The following is a 23033-nucleotide window of genomic DNA, read 5'->3' on the forward strand; positions in this document are numbered from 1 at the left end:
TGACAAGGGCATTAAATCATAGAACCTAATTACGAAAGTTACAGAAAGAGTTATAGCACAGTTGTTTAGAAACAAAATTATAATATTGTTGCATTTCGGGATGGTCATTTTATTATTATTATTTTTTTTTTTTACCAAATAAACATATGCACTATATATATATATTTTCTTCTTCATTCGTTTATTACTGTTATTTTATTATTTTAATGCCTGGATTAAGTGAAACAAGAACGCACACGGAAACAATAAAGTATTGTTGAAGAGGCCACAGATGTCTGACAAAAGACAATGGACAGGTGTTAAACTAATAAAATAACAGTAATAAACGAGTGATAAAACAAAAAAAAAAATAGTGCTTGTGTTTATTTGGCAAAAAAAAAAAATAGACAAATAAAATGACCATCCCAAAGTACAACATCTGTTTCAACAAATGATTTCCCATCAGGAATCTTGCAAAACGAATTGATAAACGTAAAAATTATAATAGATGCTTAAGAAGACACATCAAGCTAAGTAAAAGCGTGGTTGCCTGCATCCTTCTCCACTTCAACATTCCTAATCTTGCAGGCTTGTGGGAGTTGGTGTGACGTAGTAAGTACCTATACCAGTGCCCCGTAGACGCAGCTATGCTGGTAGTGCACGAAAGCACCCAGTACACTCTGTAAAGTGGTTGACATCAGGGAGGGCATCAAGCCATAGAAACCATGCCAAAACAGACATAGAGCCTGGCCAGCTCCTATCAAACTGTTCAGCCCAGGCCAGCATGATGATGATGAAGTATAGTTTGGCTTGGTATTAAAAAGAAGCACTACTGATACCGTCTTCCTACTAAAACACTACTTAAGTACCCAGTTAGGAGTAAGCCTCTATATCTAGCATTTGTTGTCCTACAACGTCTTTGACAAGGTTCTATTTTCAATTATTTAGTTATTTAGGGAAATCACAGATAGATGAACGGCTTGTGAGGTCCAGCATGCAAGCATCATCAAGGCTAAGTCTTCAATCTCTTCCTATTTGTGATAGTATTACAGGTGATAATAGAGTTCAAGACAAGCTGTGTATGGGAGCTCCTGTAATTAATAACCTAGTTCTTATGGCCATATCTGTAGAATATTTAGAGATGAAATACTAGACCTGGAAGCAAAATCTAGAGTCAAGTGGCCTTAAAATATACTTAGGGAAGACTCAAGTTTTAGTAAGGAACAAAGGACTCAAGACACTGTTACCATCAAGAAAAGGCTGTGCTTGATATGCAGGAAAAGAGTGGACAGAAATTCTATATGTTGTACACAGTGTAAAATGTGGACACACATGAGGTGTGATGGGGGTGCATTGGCAGGTTAACAAAGAGAGTTGACTTTGTATGACATAGATGCACAAGAATGTTTAGAAGTAGGAATATGCATGGAATAAAGTCCAGCCAATGCTCAGATGAATCACTAAAAATAACTGACAGCTCTGGTTACCTTGCTGACCTAATTAACAATGGAGATAGGTGTACCAAAAGCATAGTGGCCAGAGCAAGCTCAAGAAGCTATTACTTCTGCTGACTAAAAAGAGTTTCTTAAAGTGAATGGCAGATTGCATGATGCTTGTGTATGAACATGTTGCAAGGTAGTGAGATGTGGGCCTTGAAGGTAGAGGATTTGTAAAGACTGGAAAAGAAAATGAAGCAAGCATGCTCCACTGGATGTGAGATATTAGTGTGCACGAATGATGGAGTACAAATGAACCGAGAGAATGCTGTGTTGGTATGGCCATATGATGGACATGGAGGATGACAGTTGTGTGCTGAAAGTGGATAGAACCTGTGAAGGAAGAATACCAAGGAAGACCTGGGATAAAGTGGTAAAGAGCTCACAAAGGAAATGACAAAGGACAATGATAATTGGTGACATACAGTGCTGGAAAATTTCCATGCATGACAGGCATAATATATGTTATATAGTGATAATAGTGGAGGTAGGGATATATAATACATTCACTGTTTTACCCATTTGTGCCTATCAAGTTTCCATCTGCTGCACACCTCGCTCCCAACTATTTGATACCCTTGCATTTCTCTAATACTTACCTGCTTTCCAACTCACTGGGTCATGTCGTCAGTGTAATGAGAAATATCATCATGACACAGTGAATTTGATATGATAAAACTAAACCCTTCTACCCCTACCTCCAGCTGTATCACTACCTGTAGCTTTCCACTACTGCTAGCCATCATTCATTAATTAACAGCCATCACTCTCACACTCCTGCTTATCATCACTCATCTCCAGGACACTCACCAACAAACACGAAACTGCCATTAATGTCTCTCTCCTACTGCTCTCTGCCATCTCTTCTATTTTTCTCTCTCTCCTCTGCCACCCTGTCACCCAAATAATCTACACTCTTGCTTCTTTTACCCTCTCACCCTAGTTCAACTTCTGTCATTGTCTTTTCTTTTATTCACCTTCTTGGTAACATGGCCATGAACTAATAGAGACAATATAAAGCAGTGAGGACTCACTCTTTAGCCTTGCAGAGAACAAGGCTACCTCTCTAGCGATAGTGCCAAAAGAAATTGCACTCAGTACATTTTGTAAAGTGTAACCAAGCAGATGCAATGTAGGACCAAGAGAACTATTTAGACTTGTCAAGGGTATGACAAGCTCTCTAATGCTAGTGGCACAGTAAAATGCATCCAGTGAAGTGGTTTGTGACTGAGAGGAAACAATGTTATGATCAAGAAAGCTTTTCAGTTTTGTCAAGGACACGACAATCTTTCTCATGTTGGAGCTTATCATATCCTTGACAAGACTAAAAATCCTCTTGTTCCTACATTGTCTCTATTTGAAAGCCAATATTAAATGCACTCAATACACTTTGTAATGTGGTTGATGTTAATAAGGGCATCCAGCTGTAGAAACCATGCTGCAATAGAACACACGAGTGAAATGTAATCAGCATGATCCACCTAGGAGGCCAGTAACTCTGAATAAGTGACTTGGACCATTAGGACCTGCTTAATATCTACCAGCATTGAAAGTAGATGCAAGACGATGATAATGATATATAGCGTATTTAATGTATAATATACAACATATAAGTATATAGTGTATCTAGTTACTTTCAATGTTGTTGCTTAGTTCCAGATCATTCCTAATTCAGCAGACCTATGATCAAAGTTGTTCCAGTCATGACCATCTCACCTATTATTCAGTGCTCCTAGTACTACATTACCTAATGTTTACTTCTTTTTGTAAGATGGTAGTTTGTTATTTCTAGCAAACCAAATGATCAGAGAGACTACCTAGATGGCTAAAAGGAACAAAAAAAGTTTATCACAGAGATGGTTACACTAATTTCCATAGTGGTGTCAGTTTGAAAAGTGTTAAACAATCATCTCCAATAATGTTTGAAATATATTTTATCACAGCAACCTGACCACCACTACTTTCCATCAATCCTAATGATTGTATTTAATTATTACTTTGTGACAAAGTTTACTTGTAAGTGGATATTACCAAAAACGAAGTAATCGAATTGGTTTATTAAATATACCTCAATGATATCATTGTGTTCGAATTTTTTCAAAACTTTGATGGAAGATAATGATCCAATTGCACCCAAAGCTTCACCTGCAGAGGTAAAAGAAATAGACAAAATATGAAGCTAAGATTATAAGATAATATAGATATCTATCATGTCAAGATGATAATAACAAACAAATAAAAGACTTGAGTAAAGAGCATTAATTATTGGGAAGCAGCTATGAAGAACTTGTTGCTTTCTTTACACACCACAACCATCGTTCTTCTCATACAACATATTCAACCACCTAAAAATTAAATACCACTGTTTTGTCCTGTATGTTTGCTTCATTCTTTCTTCTCTTGAGGCTCCACTACTTTGCTATCTCGAGGAGCAAGGATATCTAAATGTTGTATGAATAATTACTAAAACATAAAAAATGGGGAAACTTTTTCAGTTTAAACTTTTAAATTTTGGTTTTAAATTTTACCTTGTAGCAAAACGATACAGATACAGATCTCAAGTTGAGTATTCAGCTCAATACTTTTTCATATACTATGTAGGTAAGTCATGGGCTAAATATATATATATATACAAAATAAAAATCAGTTTCACAAACAATGAAATACAGTAGAAATACATTCACACAAACACACACTGAGTTACATAATGACACAATTTTGTTTTCTATGAACAACAGTTAGGATAAAATATATTCAAAATACTGAACACATATAAAGAGAAACACATTCATATACACACACACACACACACACACACAATGATACATAGACATATATTGCCTTTCAAATATTGGAGGTTATAATAATCAGAAGCACATAAGACAATTATAGCCACTTATAAAGAGAAAATACTGTTGTACACTCTTTAGTACCTACCAACACCTTTCAGATATTGGTAGTTATATTAATAGTTCATATGAAACACTGAAATAATAACCACAAACATAAAGAAAGACATACATGCACACATCTCTGTATCAGTCTATGAGTATGTGATAAGGTGAGTGGATTGCTATTTGACCTTCACCAACTCCAGCTGTGATATCTGTAATGATAGCTAGTACTAAAAGTATCCTAAAATGATTCATCAAAATACCAGATTAGATTACTAAGTTATCAGTGGTATCTCAATCGGCAAAGCTTGTTCCAATGCAGGCAAATGAATTCACCTGACAGCAATATCAGGTTCACCTGGTTATTGAAGGTTTAAGTATTGGTCTCTTTGGTTGATACAAAAATCATCGGCCATGTGTTTAGTGGAAACATTCAATGCAGGTCAAACATCCAACCACATGGCTGAGTAGATATGGTTTTTGTAGAACAGGGCACAAGCCAAAAACTGAGATCAAAAGTAGGATACATTATTGTATATTGCCTTGGTTTCACCAAACTGTCGGAAGCAAACCAACCAGCTGTAATTGCAATTTAAAGGGTTAGCTATATCATACACAGTGTCACACTGATTCTGACTAAGGATTATGTTAACCTTTTAGCATCCAGATTATTCTGTTGAATGTAATGCTTATTTAAGCTTATTTAATCACATTGCTTTGAATTTATCAGCTGTTATCTTGTAGCTTTGATATTTTGATGATGTGATTGTTTGTTATATTTTAAGAATGACATGGGATAAGTGTGAGAGGCTGGATTTGGTCAGTTTAAGCGTAAAGCAGGTAAATTATTTGGGCCTGATATGGCCAATTGTAAAAGGTGCAAGATGTCTGAGAACTATTCTCTACAATATACTAAAATACAATGAGCAGATATGTGCATATATATAATCATCATCATTTAGCAAATGCTTTCCATGCTGGCATGGGTTATACTAAGTTCCAGCCTGATTTGACATGGTTTCTATGGTTGGATGCCCTTCCTAATGCCATCATCTTTAATGTTCATGTTCCATGCTGGTGCACGCATGTGCACACATGCTTACTTATGTGTCTATCATCATCCTCATTATTGTCATCTGTTTTTTCCATGCTGGCATAGGTTAGATGGTTTCATAGGATCCAAAAGGTTGGAAGACCATGTCCTCCACCAATGTATCAGTCTCTGTAGCTGGATGCCCTTCCCAGAACCTACCACTTTATGATGTACCTGGTGCATTTTTCCATGGCAGTAACATTATAGAAGTTGTCTTGCTCTCGGCAGGACTAAAGAACCCTCTCAAGCCCTGTGTTGGCTCTGCTTGAATTGATTACCAAACATTTAGAGAGTGTACCGAGTCCATTTTTGTGACACCAGCTACAGTGCTGTTTGCCTTATAACCCACAAAACAAAAAGAGACCCTCCCCACCTGTTCTGGATGGACTAGGTTTATTGTTGTGAGAAAACTGTAGTAGAGAGAATAACAAAGGGATCAGTGTTGGGGTGAGAGTAATAGAGGAGACCGAGGGAAGGGATAGGGAAGAGTAATGTTAGTAATTAGTGTGGAGAGGGGAAAGATACAACAATAATGATGATGGAATTGGTTGATCCACTTGCCATTCCTGCACGGGTTGGACACTTCATCAGGGTCTAAGACAGTTCTTGACAAAACATAAGTTTACTGCAGAGAGAAAGGATAATGGAGAAGGCTGAGTAGGAGGAAATGCAGTGCTCAACCACATTATAAGTGGATAAGGTGTGAGAGTAGATCGAGGCCGTCACCGTCCTTGGTGCCAGCTATCCTGAGGGAAACTTCGGAGGGAACCAGCTACTAGATGGCTCGATTGGTCTTTCGCCTCTACACCTGGTTCCGATGATCGATTTTCAAGTCAGAGGCGCTTTGGACTTCCACCAGAGTTTCCTCTGGCTTCATCCCGACAAGATGTAGATCGCCATCTTTCAGGTCTGCCAGATCAAATTGGAGCCTGGTGCAGCCATCTGGTTCGCCAGACTTCAGTCAAATCGTCCAACCCATGCTAGCAGGGAAAGCAGACGTTAAACAATGATGATAATGATGATGATGAAGGTGTGCGTGACGGAAAGATAAAGAGTGGCAATAGAAGGGAAAGAGAAAGGGAGATGGGGAATTATTGAGAGTCAGTGAGTGATCCAAACTCATATATGGGTAGGTAGAATGGTGCAGGGTGATGAGCTAGAGCATATATTTAACCCCTTAGTATTCAGATTATTCTGAACATAAGGAAGGTCAAATATTTAGGCTGGATATGGCTGGTTTGGATGCTAAAGGGTTAAAGTAACATGTCCAAGAGAACATGGTGACAGAAGAATCTGGCAAAGTAGGTAAAAGATGCAAAGGTGCAATCCTTTCCCAGCCAAACACTTATACGTCATCTTCAGAAAATACACATACAAGATACGGGCATGTTCATTCCTCATCAGTTATCATCCAAAAGTCATTACAATTTCACACCTTTAATGATAATATTGTTCAGTTTTGGAAGTGTTAGTAGGAAAAAGCTGCTGGGAATAGTGAGTGAAATGTTGAGGACAGTGATGAAAACAAACAACACAGGTAGTGGTATGAATATAAATATACAAAAAGAAAAGAAAATATACAATATACAAAAACAAAATAAAATATACAATATACAAACAACATAAAAGCAGTACAGTTCTGAAACAAAGAGAGGACAAGGGACAAGTATGTATGAGGAAAATGTCCCAAAAAAGTGGAAATGGAAAGTAGAGATAGAAAGATAGAACAAAAGGTGAAAGAACAAACACTCAGTTGGAAATAGAGCCTGAGAAAAGCATGACTGGATGATCAATAGCTAAGCAAAGAAAAGACGAGGGCAGAGACAGGAGAATGGTCACAGGTCACATGGTAGTGGGAGGAGAGAGAGAAGAAAGTGGTGGAAGACAGAGAGACAGAAAGCAACAGAGGTAAGTTGGTGAGGAAGAGAGAAGAGAGAGAAGGAGAAAAGAGAAAGAAAGAGACATCACACAAATATTACTATTATGTATATCATCATCATTTAGCATCTCCATGTGGACATAGGTTGGTTTAACATGGGGCTGGCCAGTCAGGGAGCTACCCAGACTCCAGCTGCCTAAGGCATGGTTTTTGCAGCTAGATGCCCTTCCTAATGTCAACTATTTTATCCCGGGTCTTCTTGGGTCTACCTCTTCCACAGGTTCCCTCAACCGCTAGGGTGTGGCACTTTTTCACACAGCTATCCTCATCCATTCTCGCCACATGACCATACCAGCGCAATCGTCTCTCTTGCACACCACATCTGATGCTTCTTAGGTCCAACTTTCCTCTCAAGGCACTTACACTCTGTCGAGTATGCACACTGACATTACACATCCATCGGAGCATACTGGCTTCATTCCTTGTGAGCTTACGCATGTCCTCAACAGTCATGGCCCATGTTTCACTGCCATGTAGCATGGCTGTTTGTACACATGCATCATATAGTCTGCCTTTTACTCTGAGCGAGAGGCCCTTTGTCACCAGTAGAGGTAAGAGCTCTCTGAACTTTGTCCAGGCTATTCTTATTCTAGCAGCTACACTTTCAGCGCACCCTCCCCTGCTACTGACTTGGTCACTTAGGTAATGGAAGCTATCAACTACTTCTAGTTTTTCTCCTTGGAATGTGGCAGAAGTTGTTCTCAGTACATTTTCAGTGTTTATTGCTCCTGAGCATCTGCCACATACAAAAACTATCTTCCTAGTTAACCTTCCTTTGATATTGCTGCACCTCTTAAGTGTCCATAGCTTACTGGGGACATCTTATAGGGTTTCTACCTACGCCTTTTCTACAGATTGAGCAGGGCCATCTACCTGAAGGAGTTTATGGTTTTTCTACCTTCCTACTTATTAGGACTTTGGTTTTAGCTAGGTTGACTCTAAGGCCCTTCGATTCTAATCCTTGCTTCCACACCTGAAACTTCTGTAGTTCTGATAGTGACTCAGCAATTAGAGCAAGGTCATCAACAAAGAGGAGCTCCCAGGGGCATCCTAACTTGAATTCCTCTGTTATTGCCGGGAGGACTATGATAAATAGGAGGGGGCTGAAGACTGAACCTTGGTGGACCCCTACCTCTACCCGGTTCTAATCTGATCTGGCAAGGTTTCTACAGCTGGATGCCCTTCCTAATGCCAGGTAATATATATCTGTCTCCTAGCTTCCCTTCTGGCTATCTGATACAGTTCTCTGCTACCCACACTCTTCCAGGCTTTCCAGGCCTGTTTCTTTGCTCTAATAGCCCAGTCTACAGTATTATTCCACCACCACATTACCCTAGGTATGGACGGGACTTTGGACCAGTCACACATTTGGTCCATGGTGCACAGCAAGCTGCCACGCAGGAATTCCTAGTTGCCCTCTGTCACTAGTTTGTAGCTCCTCCTCCCTCTTATCAAATTTCTCAATGAGGATGTCCATGTGAAGAGTTCTTAAGCTTCCAAATCCTTGTTCTCCAGACTGGTCTGCTTCCTGGCATCCTTCTGACCTCAAGTCTAAAATCACTAATAACTAGTCTATGCTGGGGGGGGGGTACATTCTTCACCAGGGAGGGTCTTTGTATTGAAGAGAAACCATGCATCCCGCTGTTTGGTGAGAATGAAATCAATCTGGCGAGCAGAGTCACCTGATTGATAGGTTATCAGGTGGCTGGCTGGCTTCTTGAAGTTGGTGTTGCAGATCAATAGGTTGCTTGCATCATAGAACTCCAGTAACCTAGTTCCCTCTTCATTTTGGGAACCAATTCCATGGCCCTCATGAACACCATGGAAAATACTAAGTTGCCATCCTACATGCTCATTAAAATTTCCAGCCTCAAAGATGAGATCACTGTCACTTGTCTTTGAGGTAGCCTGCAGAAGAATATCGTAAAAGTGGTCCTTCTGTTCATTTGGTAGGCCCGCTTGTGGAGCATAGGCAGAGATAATTGTAGCTAAAAAACAAAAAAGAGCAAAGAGAAATAATCCAGATGGGCAATGGTATAAATTTGGACAACAAAGATGAATGGTGTCTGGTCCCACCAGTGTCACTATGAATCAGCCTAAACATTAAAGAAAGAGAAGCATTAAATAAACAGGAAACAATACACAATCCAATCTTAATCCATACTCAAATTTCATCTCTTCTTATTCACTTATTAATCCAGGTTTAGTCCCACTGCATGCTATCTAGTTAAGTGCCTTCTACTACAGCTCTGGGTCGACAAAAGCCATATGAGTGTATTTGAGTGATGGAAACTGAGAGAAGCCCATCACGTACATGTATATGTGTGTGCACATGTGTGTTAGTCTCCTTGCCTTCACATCACATGATAGTTGCAAATGGGTGTCAATCGAAGGAGAGGGGCTTTCTCCGTCCGGGTTGCGGCTCCATGGAATAAGCTGCCGGATGAGATAGTGAAGATGCCGACGACCGCTTGGTTCAAAGTCTCCCTTGACTACAAGTGGCCTGAACTCTTTACATGAACACCACCCTGTACATAACTCCATGTCCCCCTACATGGCCTTGCTTTTTGCTTTTTGAGCCAAAAAATTAACTAACTAACTAACTAATATAATACAAGCAGTATCCTTCATTTCCAATCTTCCATGAAAACATGTCTGGTGATGGGGAAATATTACCTTATTTGGAAACAGGTGGAGGTAGGTGACAGGAAGCCCATCCAGCCATAGAAAATCTGCCTCAACAAATTTCATCTGGCCCATGCAAGTACACAAAAACTGAACATTAAAATGCTGACAAATAATCCCATGATCACATTGCTTCTCTATTATTACTCTGAAAGTTGCTACACGTCATAATTTAATTATTTTCAAGCTGGTACGATTGCGAATATAGAATGCCATGAAATTTACCAGTTCAGATGGGATGGTAAATGAACACTCTACTGATATTAGCACAAGGTATCCACTTCTGAAGATAGCAATCTTATATCACATCAGCTTGAGTCACTGTATGAGAAACAACCAACCAACAGGAGAACAATGTATATATGACTCACTAATACCACCACCACTACAACCACTATTATAAGAGCAAAGTTTCATACTTGTTATCCAATTATGTGTTAGGAGGTACTAAAATGAAATTGACTTGGCCCAATCTTCATCATTTTGGAGTTTACGCCAATGCAGTGTATATATTGGGTTATAACAAATCTCAAATGAAATTCATTCATCACCAACATCATTCTAATATCTACTTTTCCATACTTGTTCAAGGTGCCAAGCAGTGGGATTGAATATGAAACCAAGTGGTTGAAAAGGAAACTTCTGATCCACACATCCATGCTTGCACTAGATACACAGACAGAGATAGATAACAGTCTCAGCTTTTGGAAAATAGAGTCATTCAGGTCATATTTTATCCTATTGCTTGTGTTAAATGTAACTCTATCTCCAAAGACCTTGGAGAAGTGCAAGTAAAGGAAAACCAAGCCCAAGACTTCACTATTATTCAAAGGATTGAAAATATAATAGAATTTAGTCAAGGTGTTTGTGCTCTTAAGCCATATTACAGTAGTGAAATAGCTGGGCTTAGGCACAGTTATTGCATGGGAAAGCAAGCAGAACCTTGACACAAAGGTGACAGTGTACAATACTTCATGTAAAGGTGTGATGCTCTAAAGTCTGTAGCAAGATTATTCTTAATGTTCTAAATGGTTGATATTGGCCCTAAACAAAGTGGAGAGCTGGTAGAATCATTTGTGTGCTGGACAAAATACCTGGTAGTATTTTGTCTGGCTTTACATTCTGAGTTCAAATGCTATGAAGGTTGACTTTGCCTTTCATCCTTTCGAGTTTGGAGTTGATAAAATAAGTACCAGTCAAGTACTGGAGGGGTCAATGTAATCAACAAGCTTCCTTGCACAAAAATTTCAGGGTTTGTGCCTATTTTAGAAAGCATATTGGTCCCAAAGAAGACAGCAGAACAGCGACTGGTGAATAGTAAGAGAGAAGCAGAAAATACCACATCATGGATATTGTACAGCAATGTGAAAGAAAGAACTATGCCTGGGGACAAAGAAAAAACAGAAACAATTCCATCTTCAGTCAATAATGATAGATCCTACAGGGTTAGGGTGAGTGCAGCTATCCCTTAGTCTGGCATGGCGGCAGTATGAATGACAGAAACACGTAGAAACAGAACAGTGTGCTTTGATTAGGGTCGTGGGCATTATCAGCTATTATCAATGTTTTTCAGTGCCACTAGATAAGACAATAATGTTAGAAGGTAGCAAAAATTGTTACAATCTTCAGTCAAGAGCTGATGAAAGACGTGTGACGTGTGAATGTAAAAATAAATGTGTGTGTGTGTGTGTGTGAGACATGCATGCTAAAATACATATGTGTATGCCTGTGTGTGTGAACATAGCTATATTGGTGTAGGTAGTTGCTATGTGACAGTCAGTACTAGAAAGTCTTGTTTTAACTCATGTCATACAAATAACAAATAAAAAATGTAAAAATGTAAAAGAATAGGAATTAAAGGATAAAGATATTCTGCTCCTAATCCTAAATCTGGATTAAATATATGATTAAAGCACCAAGTGAATGGGATTTAGCAGGCAAAATAAATAAAACAAAACAAAAAGGAAAGAGAAAATTTTGGTACAACGAATGCCTATTAATTACTAGATAATGATATTAATAACAATAATATTGATATTTATCCTCTTACATCAATGGTACTATGGTTTAACCCTTTTGATACAAATCCACCCAAGATACTTGGATTTAAGTATCTATATTTAAATTTAAATCTTCAGCTGCCTTTTATTATATTCAAACATCCATTGTGCTAGTTGTCTCATCCACTTAATGACAGAGAAGTTGGAGATGAGCACAAACATTATAGCTTCTTGCATTAACGAACCCTAAATTAACATCCCCAAATTCATAAAGGCAGCTCAGTCGAATGACTCAAGCAATCCCAATTGTTGTTTTAAGCAGTGTTGTAAAACCTTGTAATGCAAATAGCTTCAGGGAGCCTTAAAGGGTTTCTAAGGTTTCAGTATTTAGATCTAATGTTACAGTTGGGATTGGATGAGAGATAAATGTCATGTCAACCTCTGGATGATTCACTGGTAGTTTGCAGATAATCTTCTTAGAGGATCTGGTACATATTTCCAACAATTTGGTGAACTGAGGCTATTGTCTTTCTTGAATCTTAGGAGGACACCAATCTAAACATCTTGGCAAGAGATGATACTAAGTACGGATATCTGTTAAGTTGTTACTTATGGACATATCATATCACAGGAGACTTACTGGCTGGGGAGCATGTCAGTGATTGAAGACTTACCTATCAGACAAATATGTGTAGTGAATTGAAGTAAGAATAGTGTTTTATTTTGGACTTTAATATTTTAAACTTGTGGCTATATCCTCTATTGTGAGGGTCCAGTTTGAAATACTAGTCTCATTGCATACCATCAGTAAGCCTTCCAACTTTTACTCCCAGTTTGATTCTTGTGACATAGACCATTAATATCCGACAAGTGAGTGTTTTTATCAACTGAAGAATCAATATGTAGGTGCATATGTGTCTTGTGAAGTTACAGTCAAAAAATGTTGGTGTCACATTAAAAGCACACACTATAAAGTGGTTGGTGTTAGGAAGGGTGTCCAGCTGAAGAAAACAAGCCTAATCAGACTGGAACTCGGTGCAGCTCTCTGGCTTGCCAGCTCTGGTCAAACTGTCCGACCCATGCCAGCATGAAAAAAGAAATGTTAAAGGATGATGATGAGTAGGATTGGGAATACTAGTGGTTTAGTCATTTGACTACAAATAACATTTAATTCCTGTCATAAGTTTCTGTGTGCTTCTTAGGACTGACTAACATCTGTTCAAATGCTGTTGGCATAGAAACTTCCTCCACTTGAGTCTTTGGAAGTCGTATTCAATTAATTTCTACCATCACAGGACTTCAGGGAAAGACAAATAAAAGAAAAGACAAAGATTCAACAGAAGAAAAAAAAAAACCTCATTTGAGTTACAGGCAGTGGAAAATGGACTGCTCCAGTTTGTTTGAGAACTGATTTATGTCACAGAAGGTCATGTTATTGGAGACTAGGCATTTGTACCATGCCACTTCAGATAATTCAGCTAATTATTCTTCATATTTTAACTGTAATTAGATCTCAATAAGCATAAATGAATAAATAAACAAACAAATGAAAGAAAGAATTTTAAAAAATTAAAATCTTCCATCGTCCAATCACATAGCAATTGAGAAGAGTCAAAAATCTCAAATGATCAGGAATTCATTTCTTCAAACACACATACACGAATCAAATAGTGAAGAGGACATAACAGAAGAAGGATTTCATATGCAAATATATATATATATATATATTTAAAAAAAAGGAATTAGGCAGAATTTTTAATCATTATTCATTTAGTGCTTTCATCTCAATTCGGAGAATCATCAGGAATGAAGAAATGAGATGAAAGTGCTAAATAAATAATGATCCAAAGTTCTGACTACTTCCTTTTTCTTAATAAATAAAATCTGTGCACCACTATATATATATGTGAGGAGAGGAGGAGACCCCCTTCCGTTATGAATGACCATGGGATTGCACCTAGAAAGTTACCTTCCGAGGCACAAGTCCGGGCAAGGTTGTTTTATGGAAGGCTAGCAGTCATCCATGTATGCCAGCCTCTCCGCTCCACACCACTAATGTTATCCAAAGGAAGGGCAAAGGCCGATATATCTTGGCACCAGTGATGTCGCAACTCATTTCTACAGCTGAGTTAACTGGAGCAATGTAAAGAACACAACACGCAGCCCAGCCGGGGAATCGAACACACAACCTCACAATCGTAAGCTCGATGCTCTAACCACTGAGCCATGTGCCTTCACACATACACACATATATATATATAAGAGGAGAGAAAGAGGGATGGAGAAAGAGTGGAAGCAATTAAAGAAGAGAAACCAATTAGCAATTTACTGACTAAGCATTGAGGGATGGGTAAAAGAAACAGAGGTAAAACAGGGATGGGGTGATGTTTTGGTGAGAAATTTTGTGTTCATGCTCCAGTATGGGGAAGGTCGAGCTGCACCCATAGGCTCTGCAGGTAGGTGGGCACTCCCTTAGAAATTGAAGGTTTTATAAATGCTTCTACAGAGTAAAGAGACCCATAAGGTTGGAGAGAATGGCTGTGAAAGTGTTCAGTAAAGGTTGTAGAGTGAGACAAAAGGAAAGAGGTATGGATGCATCTTATAAGCTTGAGCAGGACGAGAGGATTCAGAGAAACGAGAACAGCTGAAGTTTTGACAAAGGAGACAGAAAGCAGATAGAATATGCCTGTTAGTTTGTAGTTATAAAATGTGTTGATTAATAGAGATATAAGATAGATTACCTCCCTTCTTGATGAGCTCTAAAATGTGTCTGTAACATCCACTCTGTCCTTTATATATATATATATGTGTGTGTGTGTATATGTAAAAGAATATACCATCATCGTTATCATTTAACAGACGTTAAATGATGACGACGATATATTCTTTTACTTGTTTCAGTCAGTTGATTGCGACCATGCTGGAGTACTGCCTTCAAGGGTTTTTTTTTTTAGTCGAACAAATCAACCCCAGCACTAGCACTGTTTTGCCAACACTTGTCCAAGGTGCCACACAGTGGGACTGAACCTGGATCCATGTCGTTGGGAAGCAACGCCTGTGCCTATAGATATCTATATATAGAGAGAGAGATTACCAACTACACATAATGTATTTGTTTTGCTGGTTTGCTGTTGTATAGTGTTTTGGGGGTGACTCCCTCATAGCACTGGGTGTTAAAACACCTGAAAGTCATAGACAGGTGAGACAATTCTTCCCCAATCCAATCCAGGAGTGATGAATACCAATATTTTGCCATCTTTGTGGCGTATTGACATCACTTACCTGAATCAAACCGGCGACAAACTGAATCGCCAATCTATGACTATATACAAATAGTGTAAGAACCATTTGCTGGAATGCCATTGCAATGCATGAGTATAATTAAATTCAATTACAAATTAAAAGCAGTTCTAATGTTGTAAAGATTATCAACTGCACATACTCAATGTGTTTTGCTTGTTCACAAGTTTGCTGCTGTATAGCAACTTTTACATACATGCATAGGATTAAAAGGAATTTAGTGGGGCAAGTTTTCTACAGCTTGATGCCCTTCTTGTCACAAGCCTTTATCTGTTTCCAAGGAAGGTGAAATTTCCTCATGGACGGACTTGTTTTTACAGCAGGTTAGAAATGAAGGACACTATTTGTACAACTGTGATACTTGTTTACAGCTACAATGTACTCACAAAGCTTTGTTTGGCGTGGAGCTAATGTAGCAAAGGTGCTGCACAGTAGGTCTGAGCCTAAACTTATGTACTTGTGAACTGAACTGATACACCACACAGAGGATTTATATTAAGAGTGTAAATTAGGAAGATTCATTCATCACTTTCCCAATGGGTATAAATACTTAATAGAAATGAGCCAGCTCAATTAAAAATTGAAACTATTAATCTTGGCTATCCTTAACTTTTGACTAGCCACAATACCAGTTTTTAAAATGGATGGGTAGCAGAGAATACCCACACTACACTGGTACTTTTTTAATGTTGTTTTCCCTGCCAAAGCAGGTCCAATAATATGAGTATAGACAATGTGTATCATCATCATCATTATCATGCTAGCATGGGTTGGACGATTTGACTGAGGCCTGGTGAACCAGATGGCTGCACCAGCCTCCAATCTGATCTGGCAGAGTTTCTACAGCTGGATGCCCTTCCTAACGCCAACCACTCCGAGAGTGTAGTGGGTGTGGTTAGTGTTAGGAAGGGCATATATATATATATATACACCAAGTGAATTGGGATGTATAACCTTTGTCTTATCAACCAAATCATTTCAGCAGATATTGGCTATCTGAAAACTGAAAAACAGGAAGCCTTTTCACCCTACCACTCCAATTATCTGAACATTCATAAAATATCCATATACACATATACACACACATAAGAAAAAGATGATAATGTTAACATAACCACTTTTTTCCATTGTAATCTTTTTCGTTATTGCTGCTCTATACTCATCTAATACTTCATTCTGAAGTATACATATATTGAGTTCTACACCAGGTTATTAGTCTTGCAATGCCTAAGTGAAATATATATATATATATATATATATAGGTGCAAGCACTGGTGGTGTATAGTGAAGACATGTGCTTCATAAACAAGGCATTGTGGGTAGGTGTCTTTACTACGGCCGCAGACTTACAATGCCTTTTGAATGGAATTGGTGAAACGAAGTTGTAGGAAATTCTTTATATACATATATACTCTTTTACTCTCTTACATGTTTCAGTCATTTGAATGCAGCCATGCTGGAGCACCACCTCTACTTGAAGAAATCAACCACAGGACTTTATTCTTTGTAAGCCCAGTTCTATCGGTCTCTTTTGCCAAACCACTAAGTTTTGGGGACATAATAAATACACCAACATCAGTTGTCAAGCAATGGTGGGGGGACAAACATAGACACAAAGGCACACACACATAAATATATATATACATATATATGACGGGCTTCTTTCAGTTTCCATCTACCAAATCTACTCACAAGGTTTTGGTCGGCCCGAGGCTATAGTAGAAGACACTTGCCCAAGGTACCACGCAGTGGGACTGAACCCAGAACCAAGTGGTTGGGAAGCAAGCTTCTTACCACACAGCCACATCTGCACATATATATGATGGACTGTCCCATCAGAGACAACATATGGGTGTTCAGTTTTTTTGCTGAATGACCTGCACAAATTAGTTTATAGCGATCAAGTGTTTGCACTGCACATTAGCGCACTCTCCATCAAATCAACGTTGCCTAAAAGGGGTGCATGGTGTGCCACACATCAGGTGTTGAAGTGATCTCAGAGCAACATGAGATGAAGTGTTTTGCTGAAGAACACATCACACCACCCAGGCTAGGAATTGAAACCATGATCTCACAATCATGAGTGCAACACCCTAACCAGAAGCACATTCATCCTCATATACATATATATGTGTGTGTGAGGGGGGGTAAGACATTCCCCTATCTTGATATTGTTTGCACACTACATAAACAATGTCACAGACATTGCTTTTGTTTTACAATCTGCTGTGAAAATATGTCCACCTGTTTGTCATTTGAAACACCACAAGGAATGATATTTTAACTGGAAACAGGTGAGAGTTGGTGACAGGAAGGGCATCTGATAACCTATGATAGCATGGAAAAATTGAACATTAAAATGATGATGATGATATATATATATATATATATATATATATATATATATATATTGAAAAAGAAAGACAGACAGAGATTGAACTAAGTACCCCTGTATATACTGGTACTCTTTGTTTAATACTGATATAAAAACTAAAACCAATTTTATAGTGAAGTGAAGAAAAGGATATGGTTATGTGATGATCAAGCCCAAAACTTAGCTTTGTCTTTTTTTTTTGTCAAAGGACACAGTAAATATTTTGTTGAGGGTTTGAGTTTCTGACTCAGGCTCAGGACATCATATCAAAATGGGTATCTGATGAGCTTGCATTTTGTTGTTGCAGTATAAGTAAAGCAGTGTCTATTTAGGAATTGGGACTAGACTTACCTTGATGCCAATAAGGGTTTCTAACACAACTACAAAGCCACACATTTTGATAGAAGGAATAAGGAAACAGGGCGATGAAACTACCACCAATATTTTGATTAATGTTTATTTTATCAACTCCTCCATCCAGGAAGATAAAAGGTACTGCTAACCTCAATCAGATATGAAAATGGAATGTGAAGAAATGTAGCTAAACACCACATGTCTGGCATTTACCTAATTGTGCCAATTTTCCGTTTTCTTGACAGCAATAGCAATGAGTGCCATTCAAACAGTCCTCTTTGTCTGATTAACCTATGATCACCATGTGAAGAGCTAACCCTTACATAACTGCTTGACCTGCCTGAATCAGCAATCCAGTCTCCTTGAAATAATGATGCTCTATGATCTTAACCCGAAGTTTCAAGAGACAAATGTAGTTCTAAGTGGGCCAGTCACAACTGGATTGCATTTGATCATAGATCTGTTGGATCAGGACTTACTTAGGGCTAAACATCAACTGGCATACAGAAAAAGACTGGACAACGACAAGAGTACAACATACACAGGCTGTAACTTCACATCACAAAATTAACAATTGCATATTGAATGTACAATTTGGTTTTGGTTTAGCATACTTGGAACTTTTAACTTGCAGATCACATCTTATACTTGGGTTGACTATTAACATGTTATAGGTTTACTTAGTCAGATTACAAACGAGAATGACAGCCATTTGAAAATATAAAAATTATTTGTCATGTAAAATGCATCCAGTCTACACTGTAAAGTGGCTGGTATTTGGAAGGGCATCCAGCTATAAAAACCATGCTAAAACTGACCTCACCTGTACTGGTGTCATGTAAAATGCACCCCATCCACTTTGTGGGGTGGTTGATGTAAGGAAAGGCATCCAACTGTAAAAACCATGCCAAAACAGACACTGAAGCCTGGTGCAGTCTTCTGTCAAGCCAGCTCCTGTCAAACCATCCAACTCATGCCAGCATGGAAAGCAGATGTTAAATGATGATGATATAAAAGTAACTGAATCGATTACATCACTGAGGAGTCATGATAGCCATTCAAAAGACATACACACACCTTTGTTTTTGTCAGTCTTGTCCTCCTTAACATCAAAAGAAACATAATTACTACGCATACCAAGAAAACTTTATTGCACCTCATTCCCTCACTAAAATACAAGGCATGTGCAACCTACAGCCCTCACAATTTGCTTCAAATGCAGGCCTCATCATAATCGAGGATCACTTGGTGAATGCACAAAGCTAAGTCTGCATCTCAAAGACTACGAGCCTTTCTCTTCAAGGCCAGGAAAAACTTTAGTTCGTAATAATTACTAACTCTTTAGAAAGTACAAGTGAGACCCACAACTGAGTACTGCAGCCACATTTGGAATAACAGACACGTCCTCACACCACACACAGAAAGACGCCACTCATTTGAGTGACAAGAAAATTTTCACAAACGTAGTTTCCTGTCTTTTCTAGTGGTACTACAATGGCCACCACAGCACTCTCCCCTCTTATCACCTATAGTATCCACTCAACCCCACTCTAAACACCATGCTTAATCCGTTTCTCTCAAATATCAACCTTTGGTTTTCGTCTCACTACGTCTTTCCTGCCAATCAACGAAAGCCAAGTTTTAGAGAGCTTACGAAAAGCCACGGGCACTGACTGAACTCGTATCGTCCCCTCTTTTTCTCAACCTCATGGGTTAATAAAGAAATTGACTAAACTAATAAGAAAATTGTGATGGTAATATATTTTAGTGTTACTAACACATTTCGACCTCAGATCAAGTCACTTGTAAACAAGTACAACTCCGTAACAACTAGATATATTTTAATGAAGTCACAATTTTTTTCTTCTTTTACAGAGATATGAAAGCATATTTTTTTTTTATAGAGCTATGAAAAACATTTCTTTTACTAGTTCCTTTCTTATTAGTACCTTATTTCCGATTTAAAGGGAAACTTCTTTTAACCTTAGGGGTTGTGGTGTATGAAGTTCGATGTGCATGTTTAGGGTTTTAAATGTTTACATGACACAAGCAGGAGAGGCGGAGTCTTTCCTCTCTCACCCCACGTCACGATTTACAAAGTGTAAACTTCGTTTCACCGGAAACATACTGAATATATCAAGTATTATTCTATCATTCGTAGGGGTGTGTCCTAAGTTGACAACGCTTGTTTAAGGTTTAAGGAGGATACGAAACTTGAGATTTATCTAATATTGTTTTGAGTTCAAAGTCAATCGGAATCGATAAAAAAAATATATCCAAAGGTGTAGTTACGTATATACTACAACCGACTTCATTGAGTTAGATACTCTTTCTTTGTCAATATCTATATCGGCTTTAGGAAAGAACAATCATTATTATTCCATATCATTCTCAAACCTTCCATTAATAATAATAATAATAATAAATTAATAACAGTAATGATTTCTTACATAGGCACGTTTTATGTGAGGAGGGGAAGAACGTCATTTAAATCGACCTCAAAAGCAACAAGCTGATATATTTAATCACTGAATGAGGCGCAATGGCGACAAACTAAACTATTAAAAAAAAATGTGTAAACTGCGAGTTTATATATTATCTATTATTACTGTTTTTGTTAGGCATTCGTTCCTTCATTGTAGTTTTCCGTTTGTTTAAGTTACTCTGTATTGATGTCAGCTACCTGGGAAACTAAATAGAGTTGACAATAGAAATATATATCTATATATATATATATGTGTGTGTGTGTATATGCCTGTGGTTGTTCTTCTACTCATGTTATTTAATATTTACTTATCTTTTTCTTTAGTTATAAATACACACACACAGAATTTTGCAGTTGTTTTAACTCCAGTAGTTTACTACATACGTAAGTAAGTGTGCAAGCGTGTGAATGCTTATGAATAGATAGATAGATGGGTGTCCAAGTAATACTACTCCTAAAAGGCCACCTAAAAAAGAAAAGTTGAAGATCTTTAAATCATAATCACTGTCTTCACCTTTCAAGCATTCAGACATATTGTGTGACTGTATGTGTCCAAAAACTGGCGTAGGTAGTTCATGTGAATCTTGTATGGAGAGAGTTAAACGACAGTTCCTGGTTGGTGTGTATGCGTGTTATTTAGGAACGTATATAACAGTTCCTAACTTTACACAAATACATATACATTTAGATAGACCCATATTTTCAGAAATATACAAACTCATATATGTTTGACATGTGTATATATATTTACGTAGGTACGTGTGTGTGTGTGTGTATATATATATATCTATAACTATGTATAACATTACATTTTCACTACCATTAACAGGGAAATATCCGTACCTGCATATTGCTCACACTGATATATATATATTTACATATATATATGTATATATATGTCAAACCCCTAAAGTTATATAATTAGGATATTAAATTTATTGTAAACAGAATTTTTAAAAATCAAAATTTGCAAACAAAACAGAAGTAAACGAAAGAATTAAGAATGCAGATACAAACGTGTATATGCGTATATATATATATATATATATATATATATATATTTATATTTATATATACACACATGCACAAATAAGATAGTTATATATACAATAAACATCAAATTAATCGCTATTTTGTTCATTTTTATAAAAAATAGTTTCCAAAGTAAAGTAGAGATAGCGAAAGAGGATGAAAAGCTCACCTGCTTCGTGCCGCACAATAACTTCTTGGTTCTCGTCTTCAAGTACTTCTGTGAGGATCGAAACAGCGTAATCGTCCTGCATTTGGCCAAGACAGTAAGCTAGTTCGTGTTTCAACAGTGCCGAAGGGTCGGAGAAAGTACCTGCAATTGCATTGATGGCTTTCTTTCCACCAAGATTGCGAAGAGTAAACAAGGCTCGAAATCGTTCTGTGAGCGGTTGGTTCTGATCGCGCAGCACGGAGGCGATCTGTGATATGGAATCGTTGGAATTTCGCATTCTTTCAATGGCTGCCATGTTTGTCTCGCACGTGTTGTCACATTGAGAGCAAGGGGCGGGTAATTCATACTGTCTTCATTCTAACACCATCGCCTTAATTTTTTTTTTATCTTTCCTTTTCTGTTCTTTTCTTTTCTTTTCCATTTTTTTTTTTTTCAAACCAGAACTGATGGAATAGCGTAAACCAGTGGAGGAGGCGTTGATAAGGGATATACGATATATCCCATGTAGCAATGGATTGTATCTAGTTAGGCTTTGAGTTCAAAACTCCTAAAAGATCCCCCCCTTTTTTTTTTCTTTTTATTTTCTCAAGTTAATAAAGTGCTGACATCGATTTAACCAACTACAAGACCTCTTAAAAAAAAATTTGTAGTCTTGTATCTTATGTTAGAAAATTTTTTATTTTTCTGCACTAGACGACATGATCGTTAGATCTACAGATAACATCATACGCACAATTCGGCGATCCTTCGGAGATGGTCTCACAAAACTGAAACTATTCGTTTATTTCCGTAATTTTTTTTTATTTCTTTAATTTCTTTTAGTTGAACAATGAAAAACACGGTCGCACATTCACTCGCATATACGTGCAATCATTGTCTTTCATGTCGACGAGCGAGTTGAACTGTAAAACAGACTCCAACGCATACTCACTCACATTCACACATACATACATACATACACATACATGTTTTCGCGAATCGCTTTTCAAATTCCGCCGAGGTTGACTTTGCCTTTCATCCTTTCGGGGTCGCTAAATAAAGTACCATTTACACACTGGGGTCGATGTAATTGACTTAATCCCTTTGTCTGTCTTTGTTTGTCCCCTCTATGTATAGCCCGTTGTGGGCAATAAAGAAATATATATTTATGTATTTTTTGTATATACATATATTTCAGTGTATGTATGTATGTGTTTATGTGTATGCACGTCTATTTGTGTATATATGTGCATA

At 37.8% G+C, this 23033-nt stretch overlaps 1 protein-coding gene across 1 annotated transcript in view; it reads right to left on the reverse strand.

Annotated features, from left to right (window-relative positions):
- The window catches only part of LOC115215169 (deoxyhypusine hydroxylase), a 31076-nt gene extending 8909 nt beyond the window's left edge, over positions 1-22167 (reverse strand). Inside the window, exons 1-2 of the mRNA XM_029784345.2 lie at positions 21801-22167; positions 3544-3620 (exon numbers count right to left, since the gene is read on the reverse strand). Coding sequence (XP_029640205.1) covers positions 3544-3620; positions 21801-22095 — 372 coding nt within the window. The 5' untranslated portion in view covers positions 22096-22167. The remainder of the gene's footprint in view (positions 1-3543; positions 3621-21800) is intronic.
- Positions 22168-23033: the final 866 nt, after the last annotated feature.

The sequence above is a fragment of the Octopus sinensis genome, linkage group LG8 (assembly GCF_006345805.1).
Source record: "Octopus sinensis linkage group LG8, ASM634580v1, whole genome shotgun sequence".
NCBI lineage: Eukaryota > Metazoa > Mollusca > Cephalopoda > Octopoda > Octopodidae > Octopus > Octopus sinensis.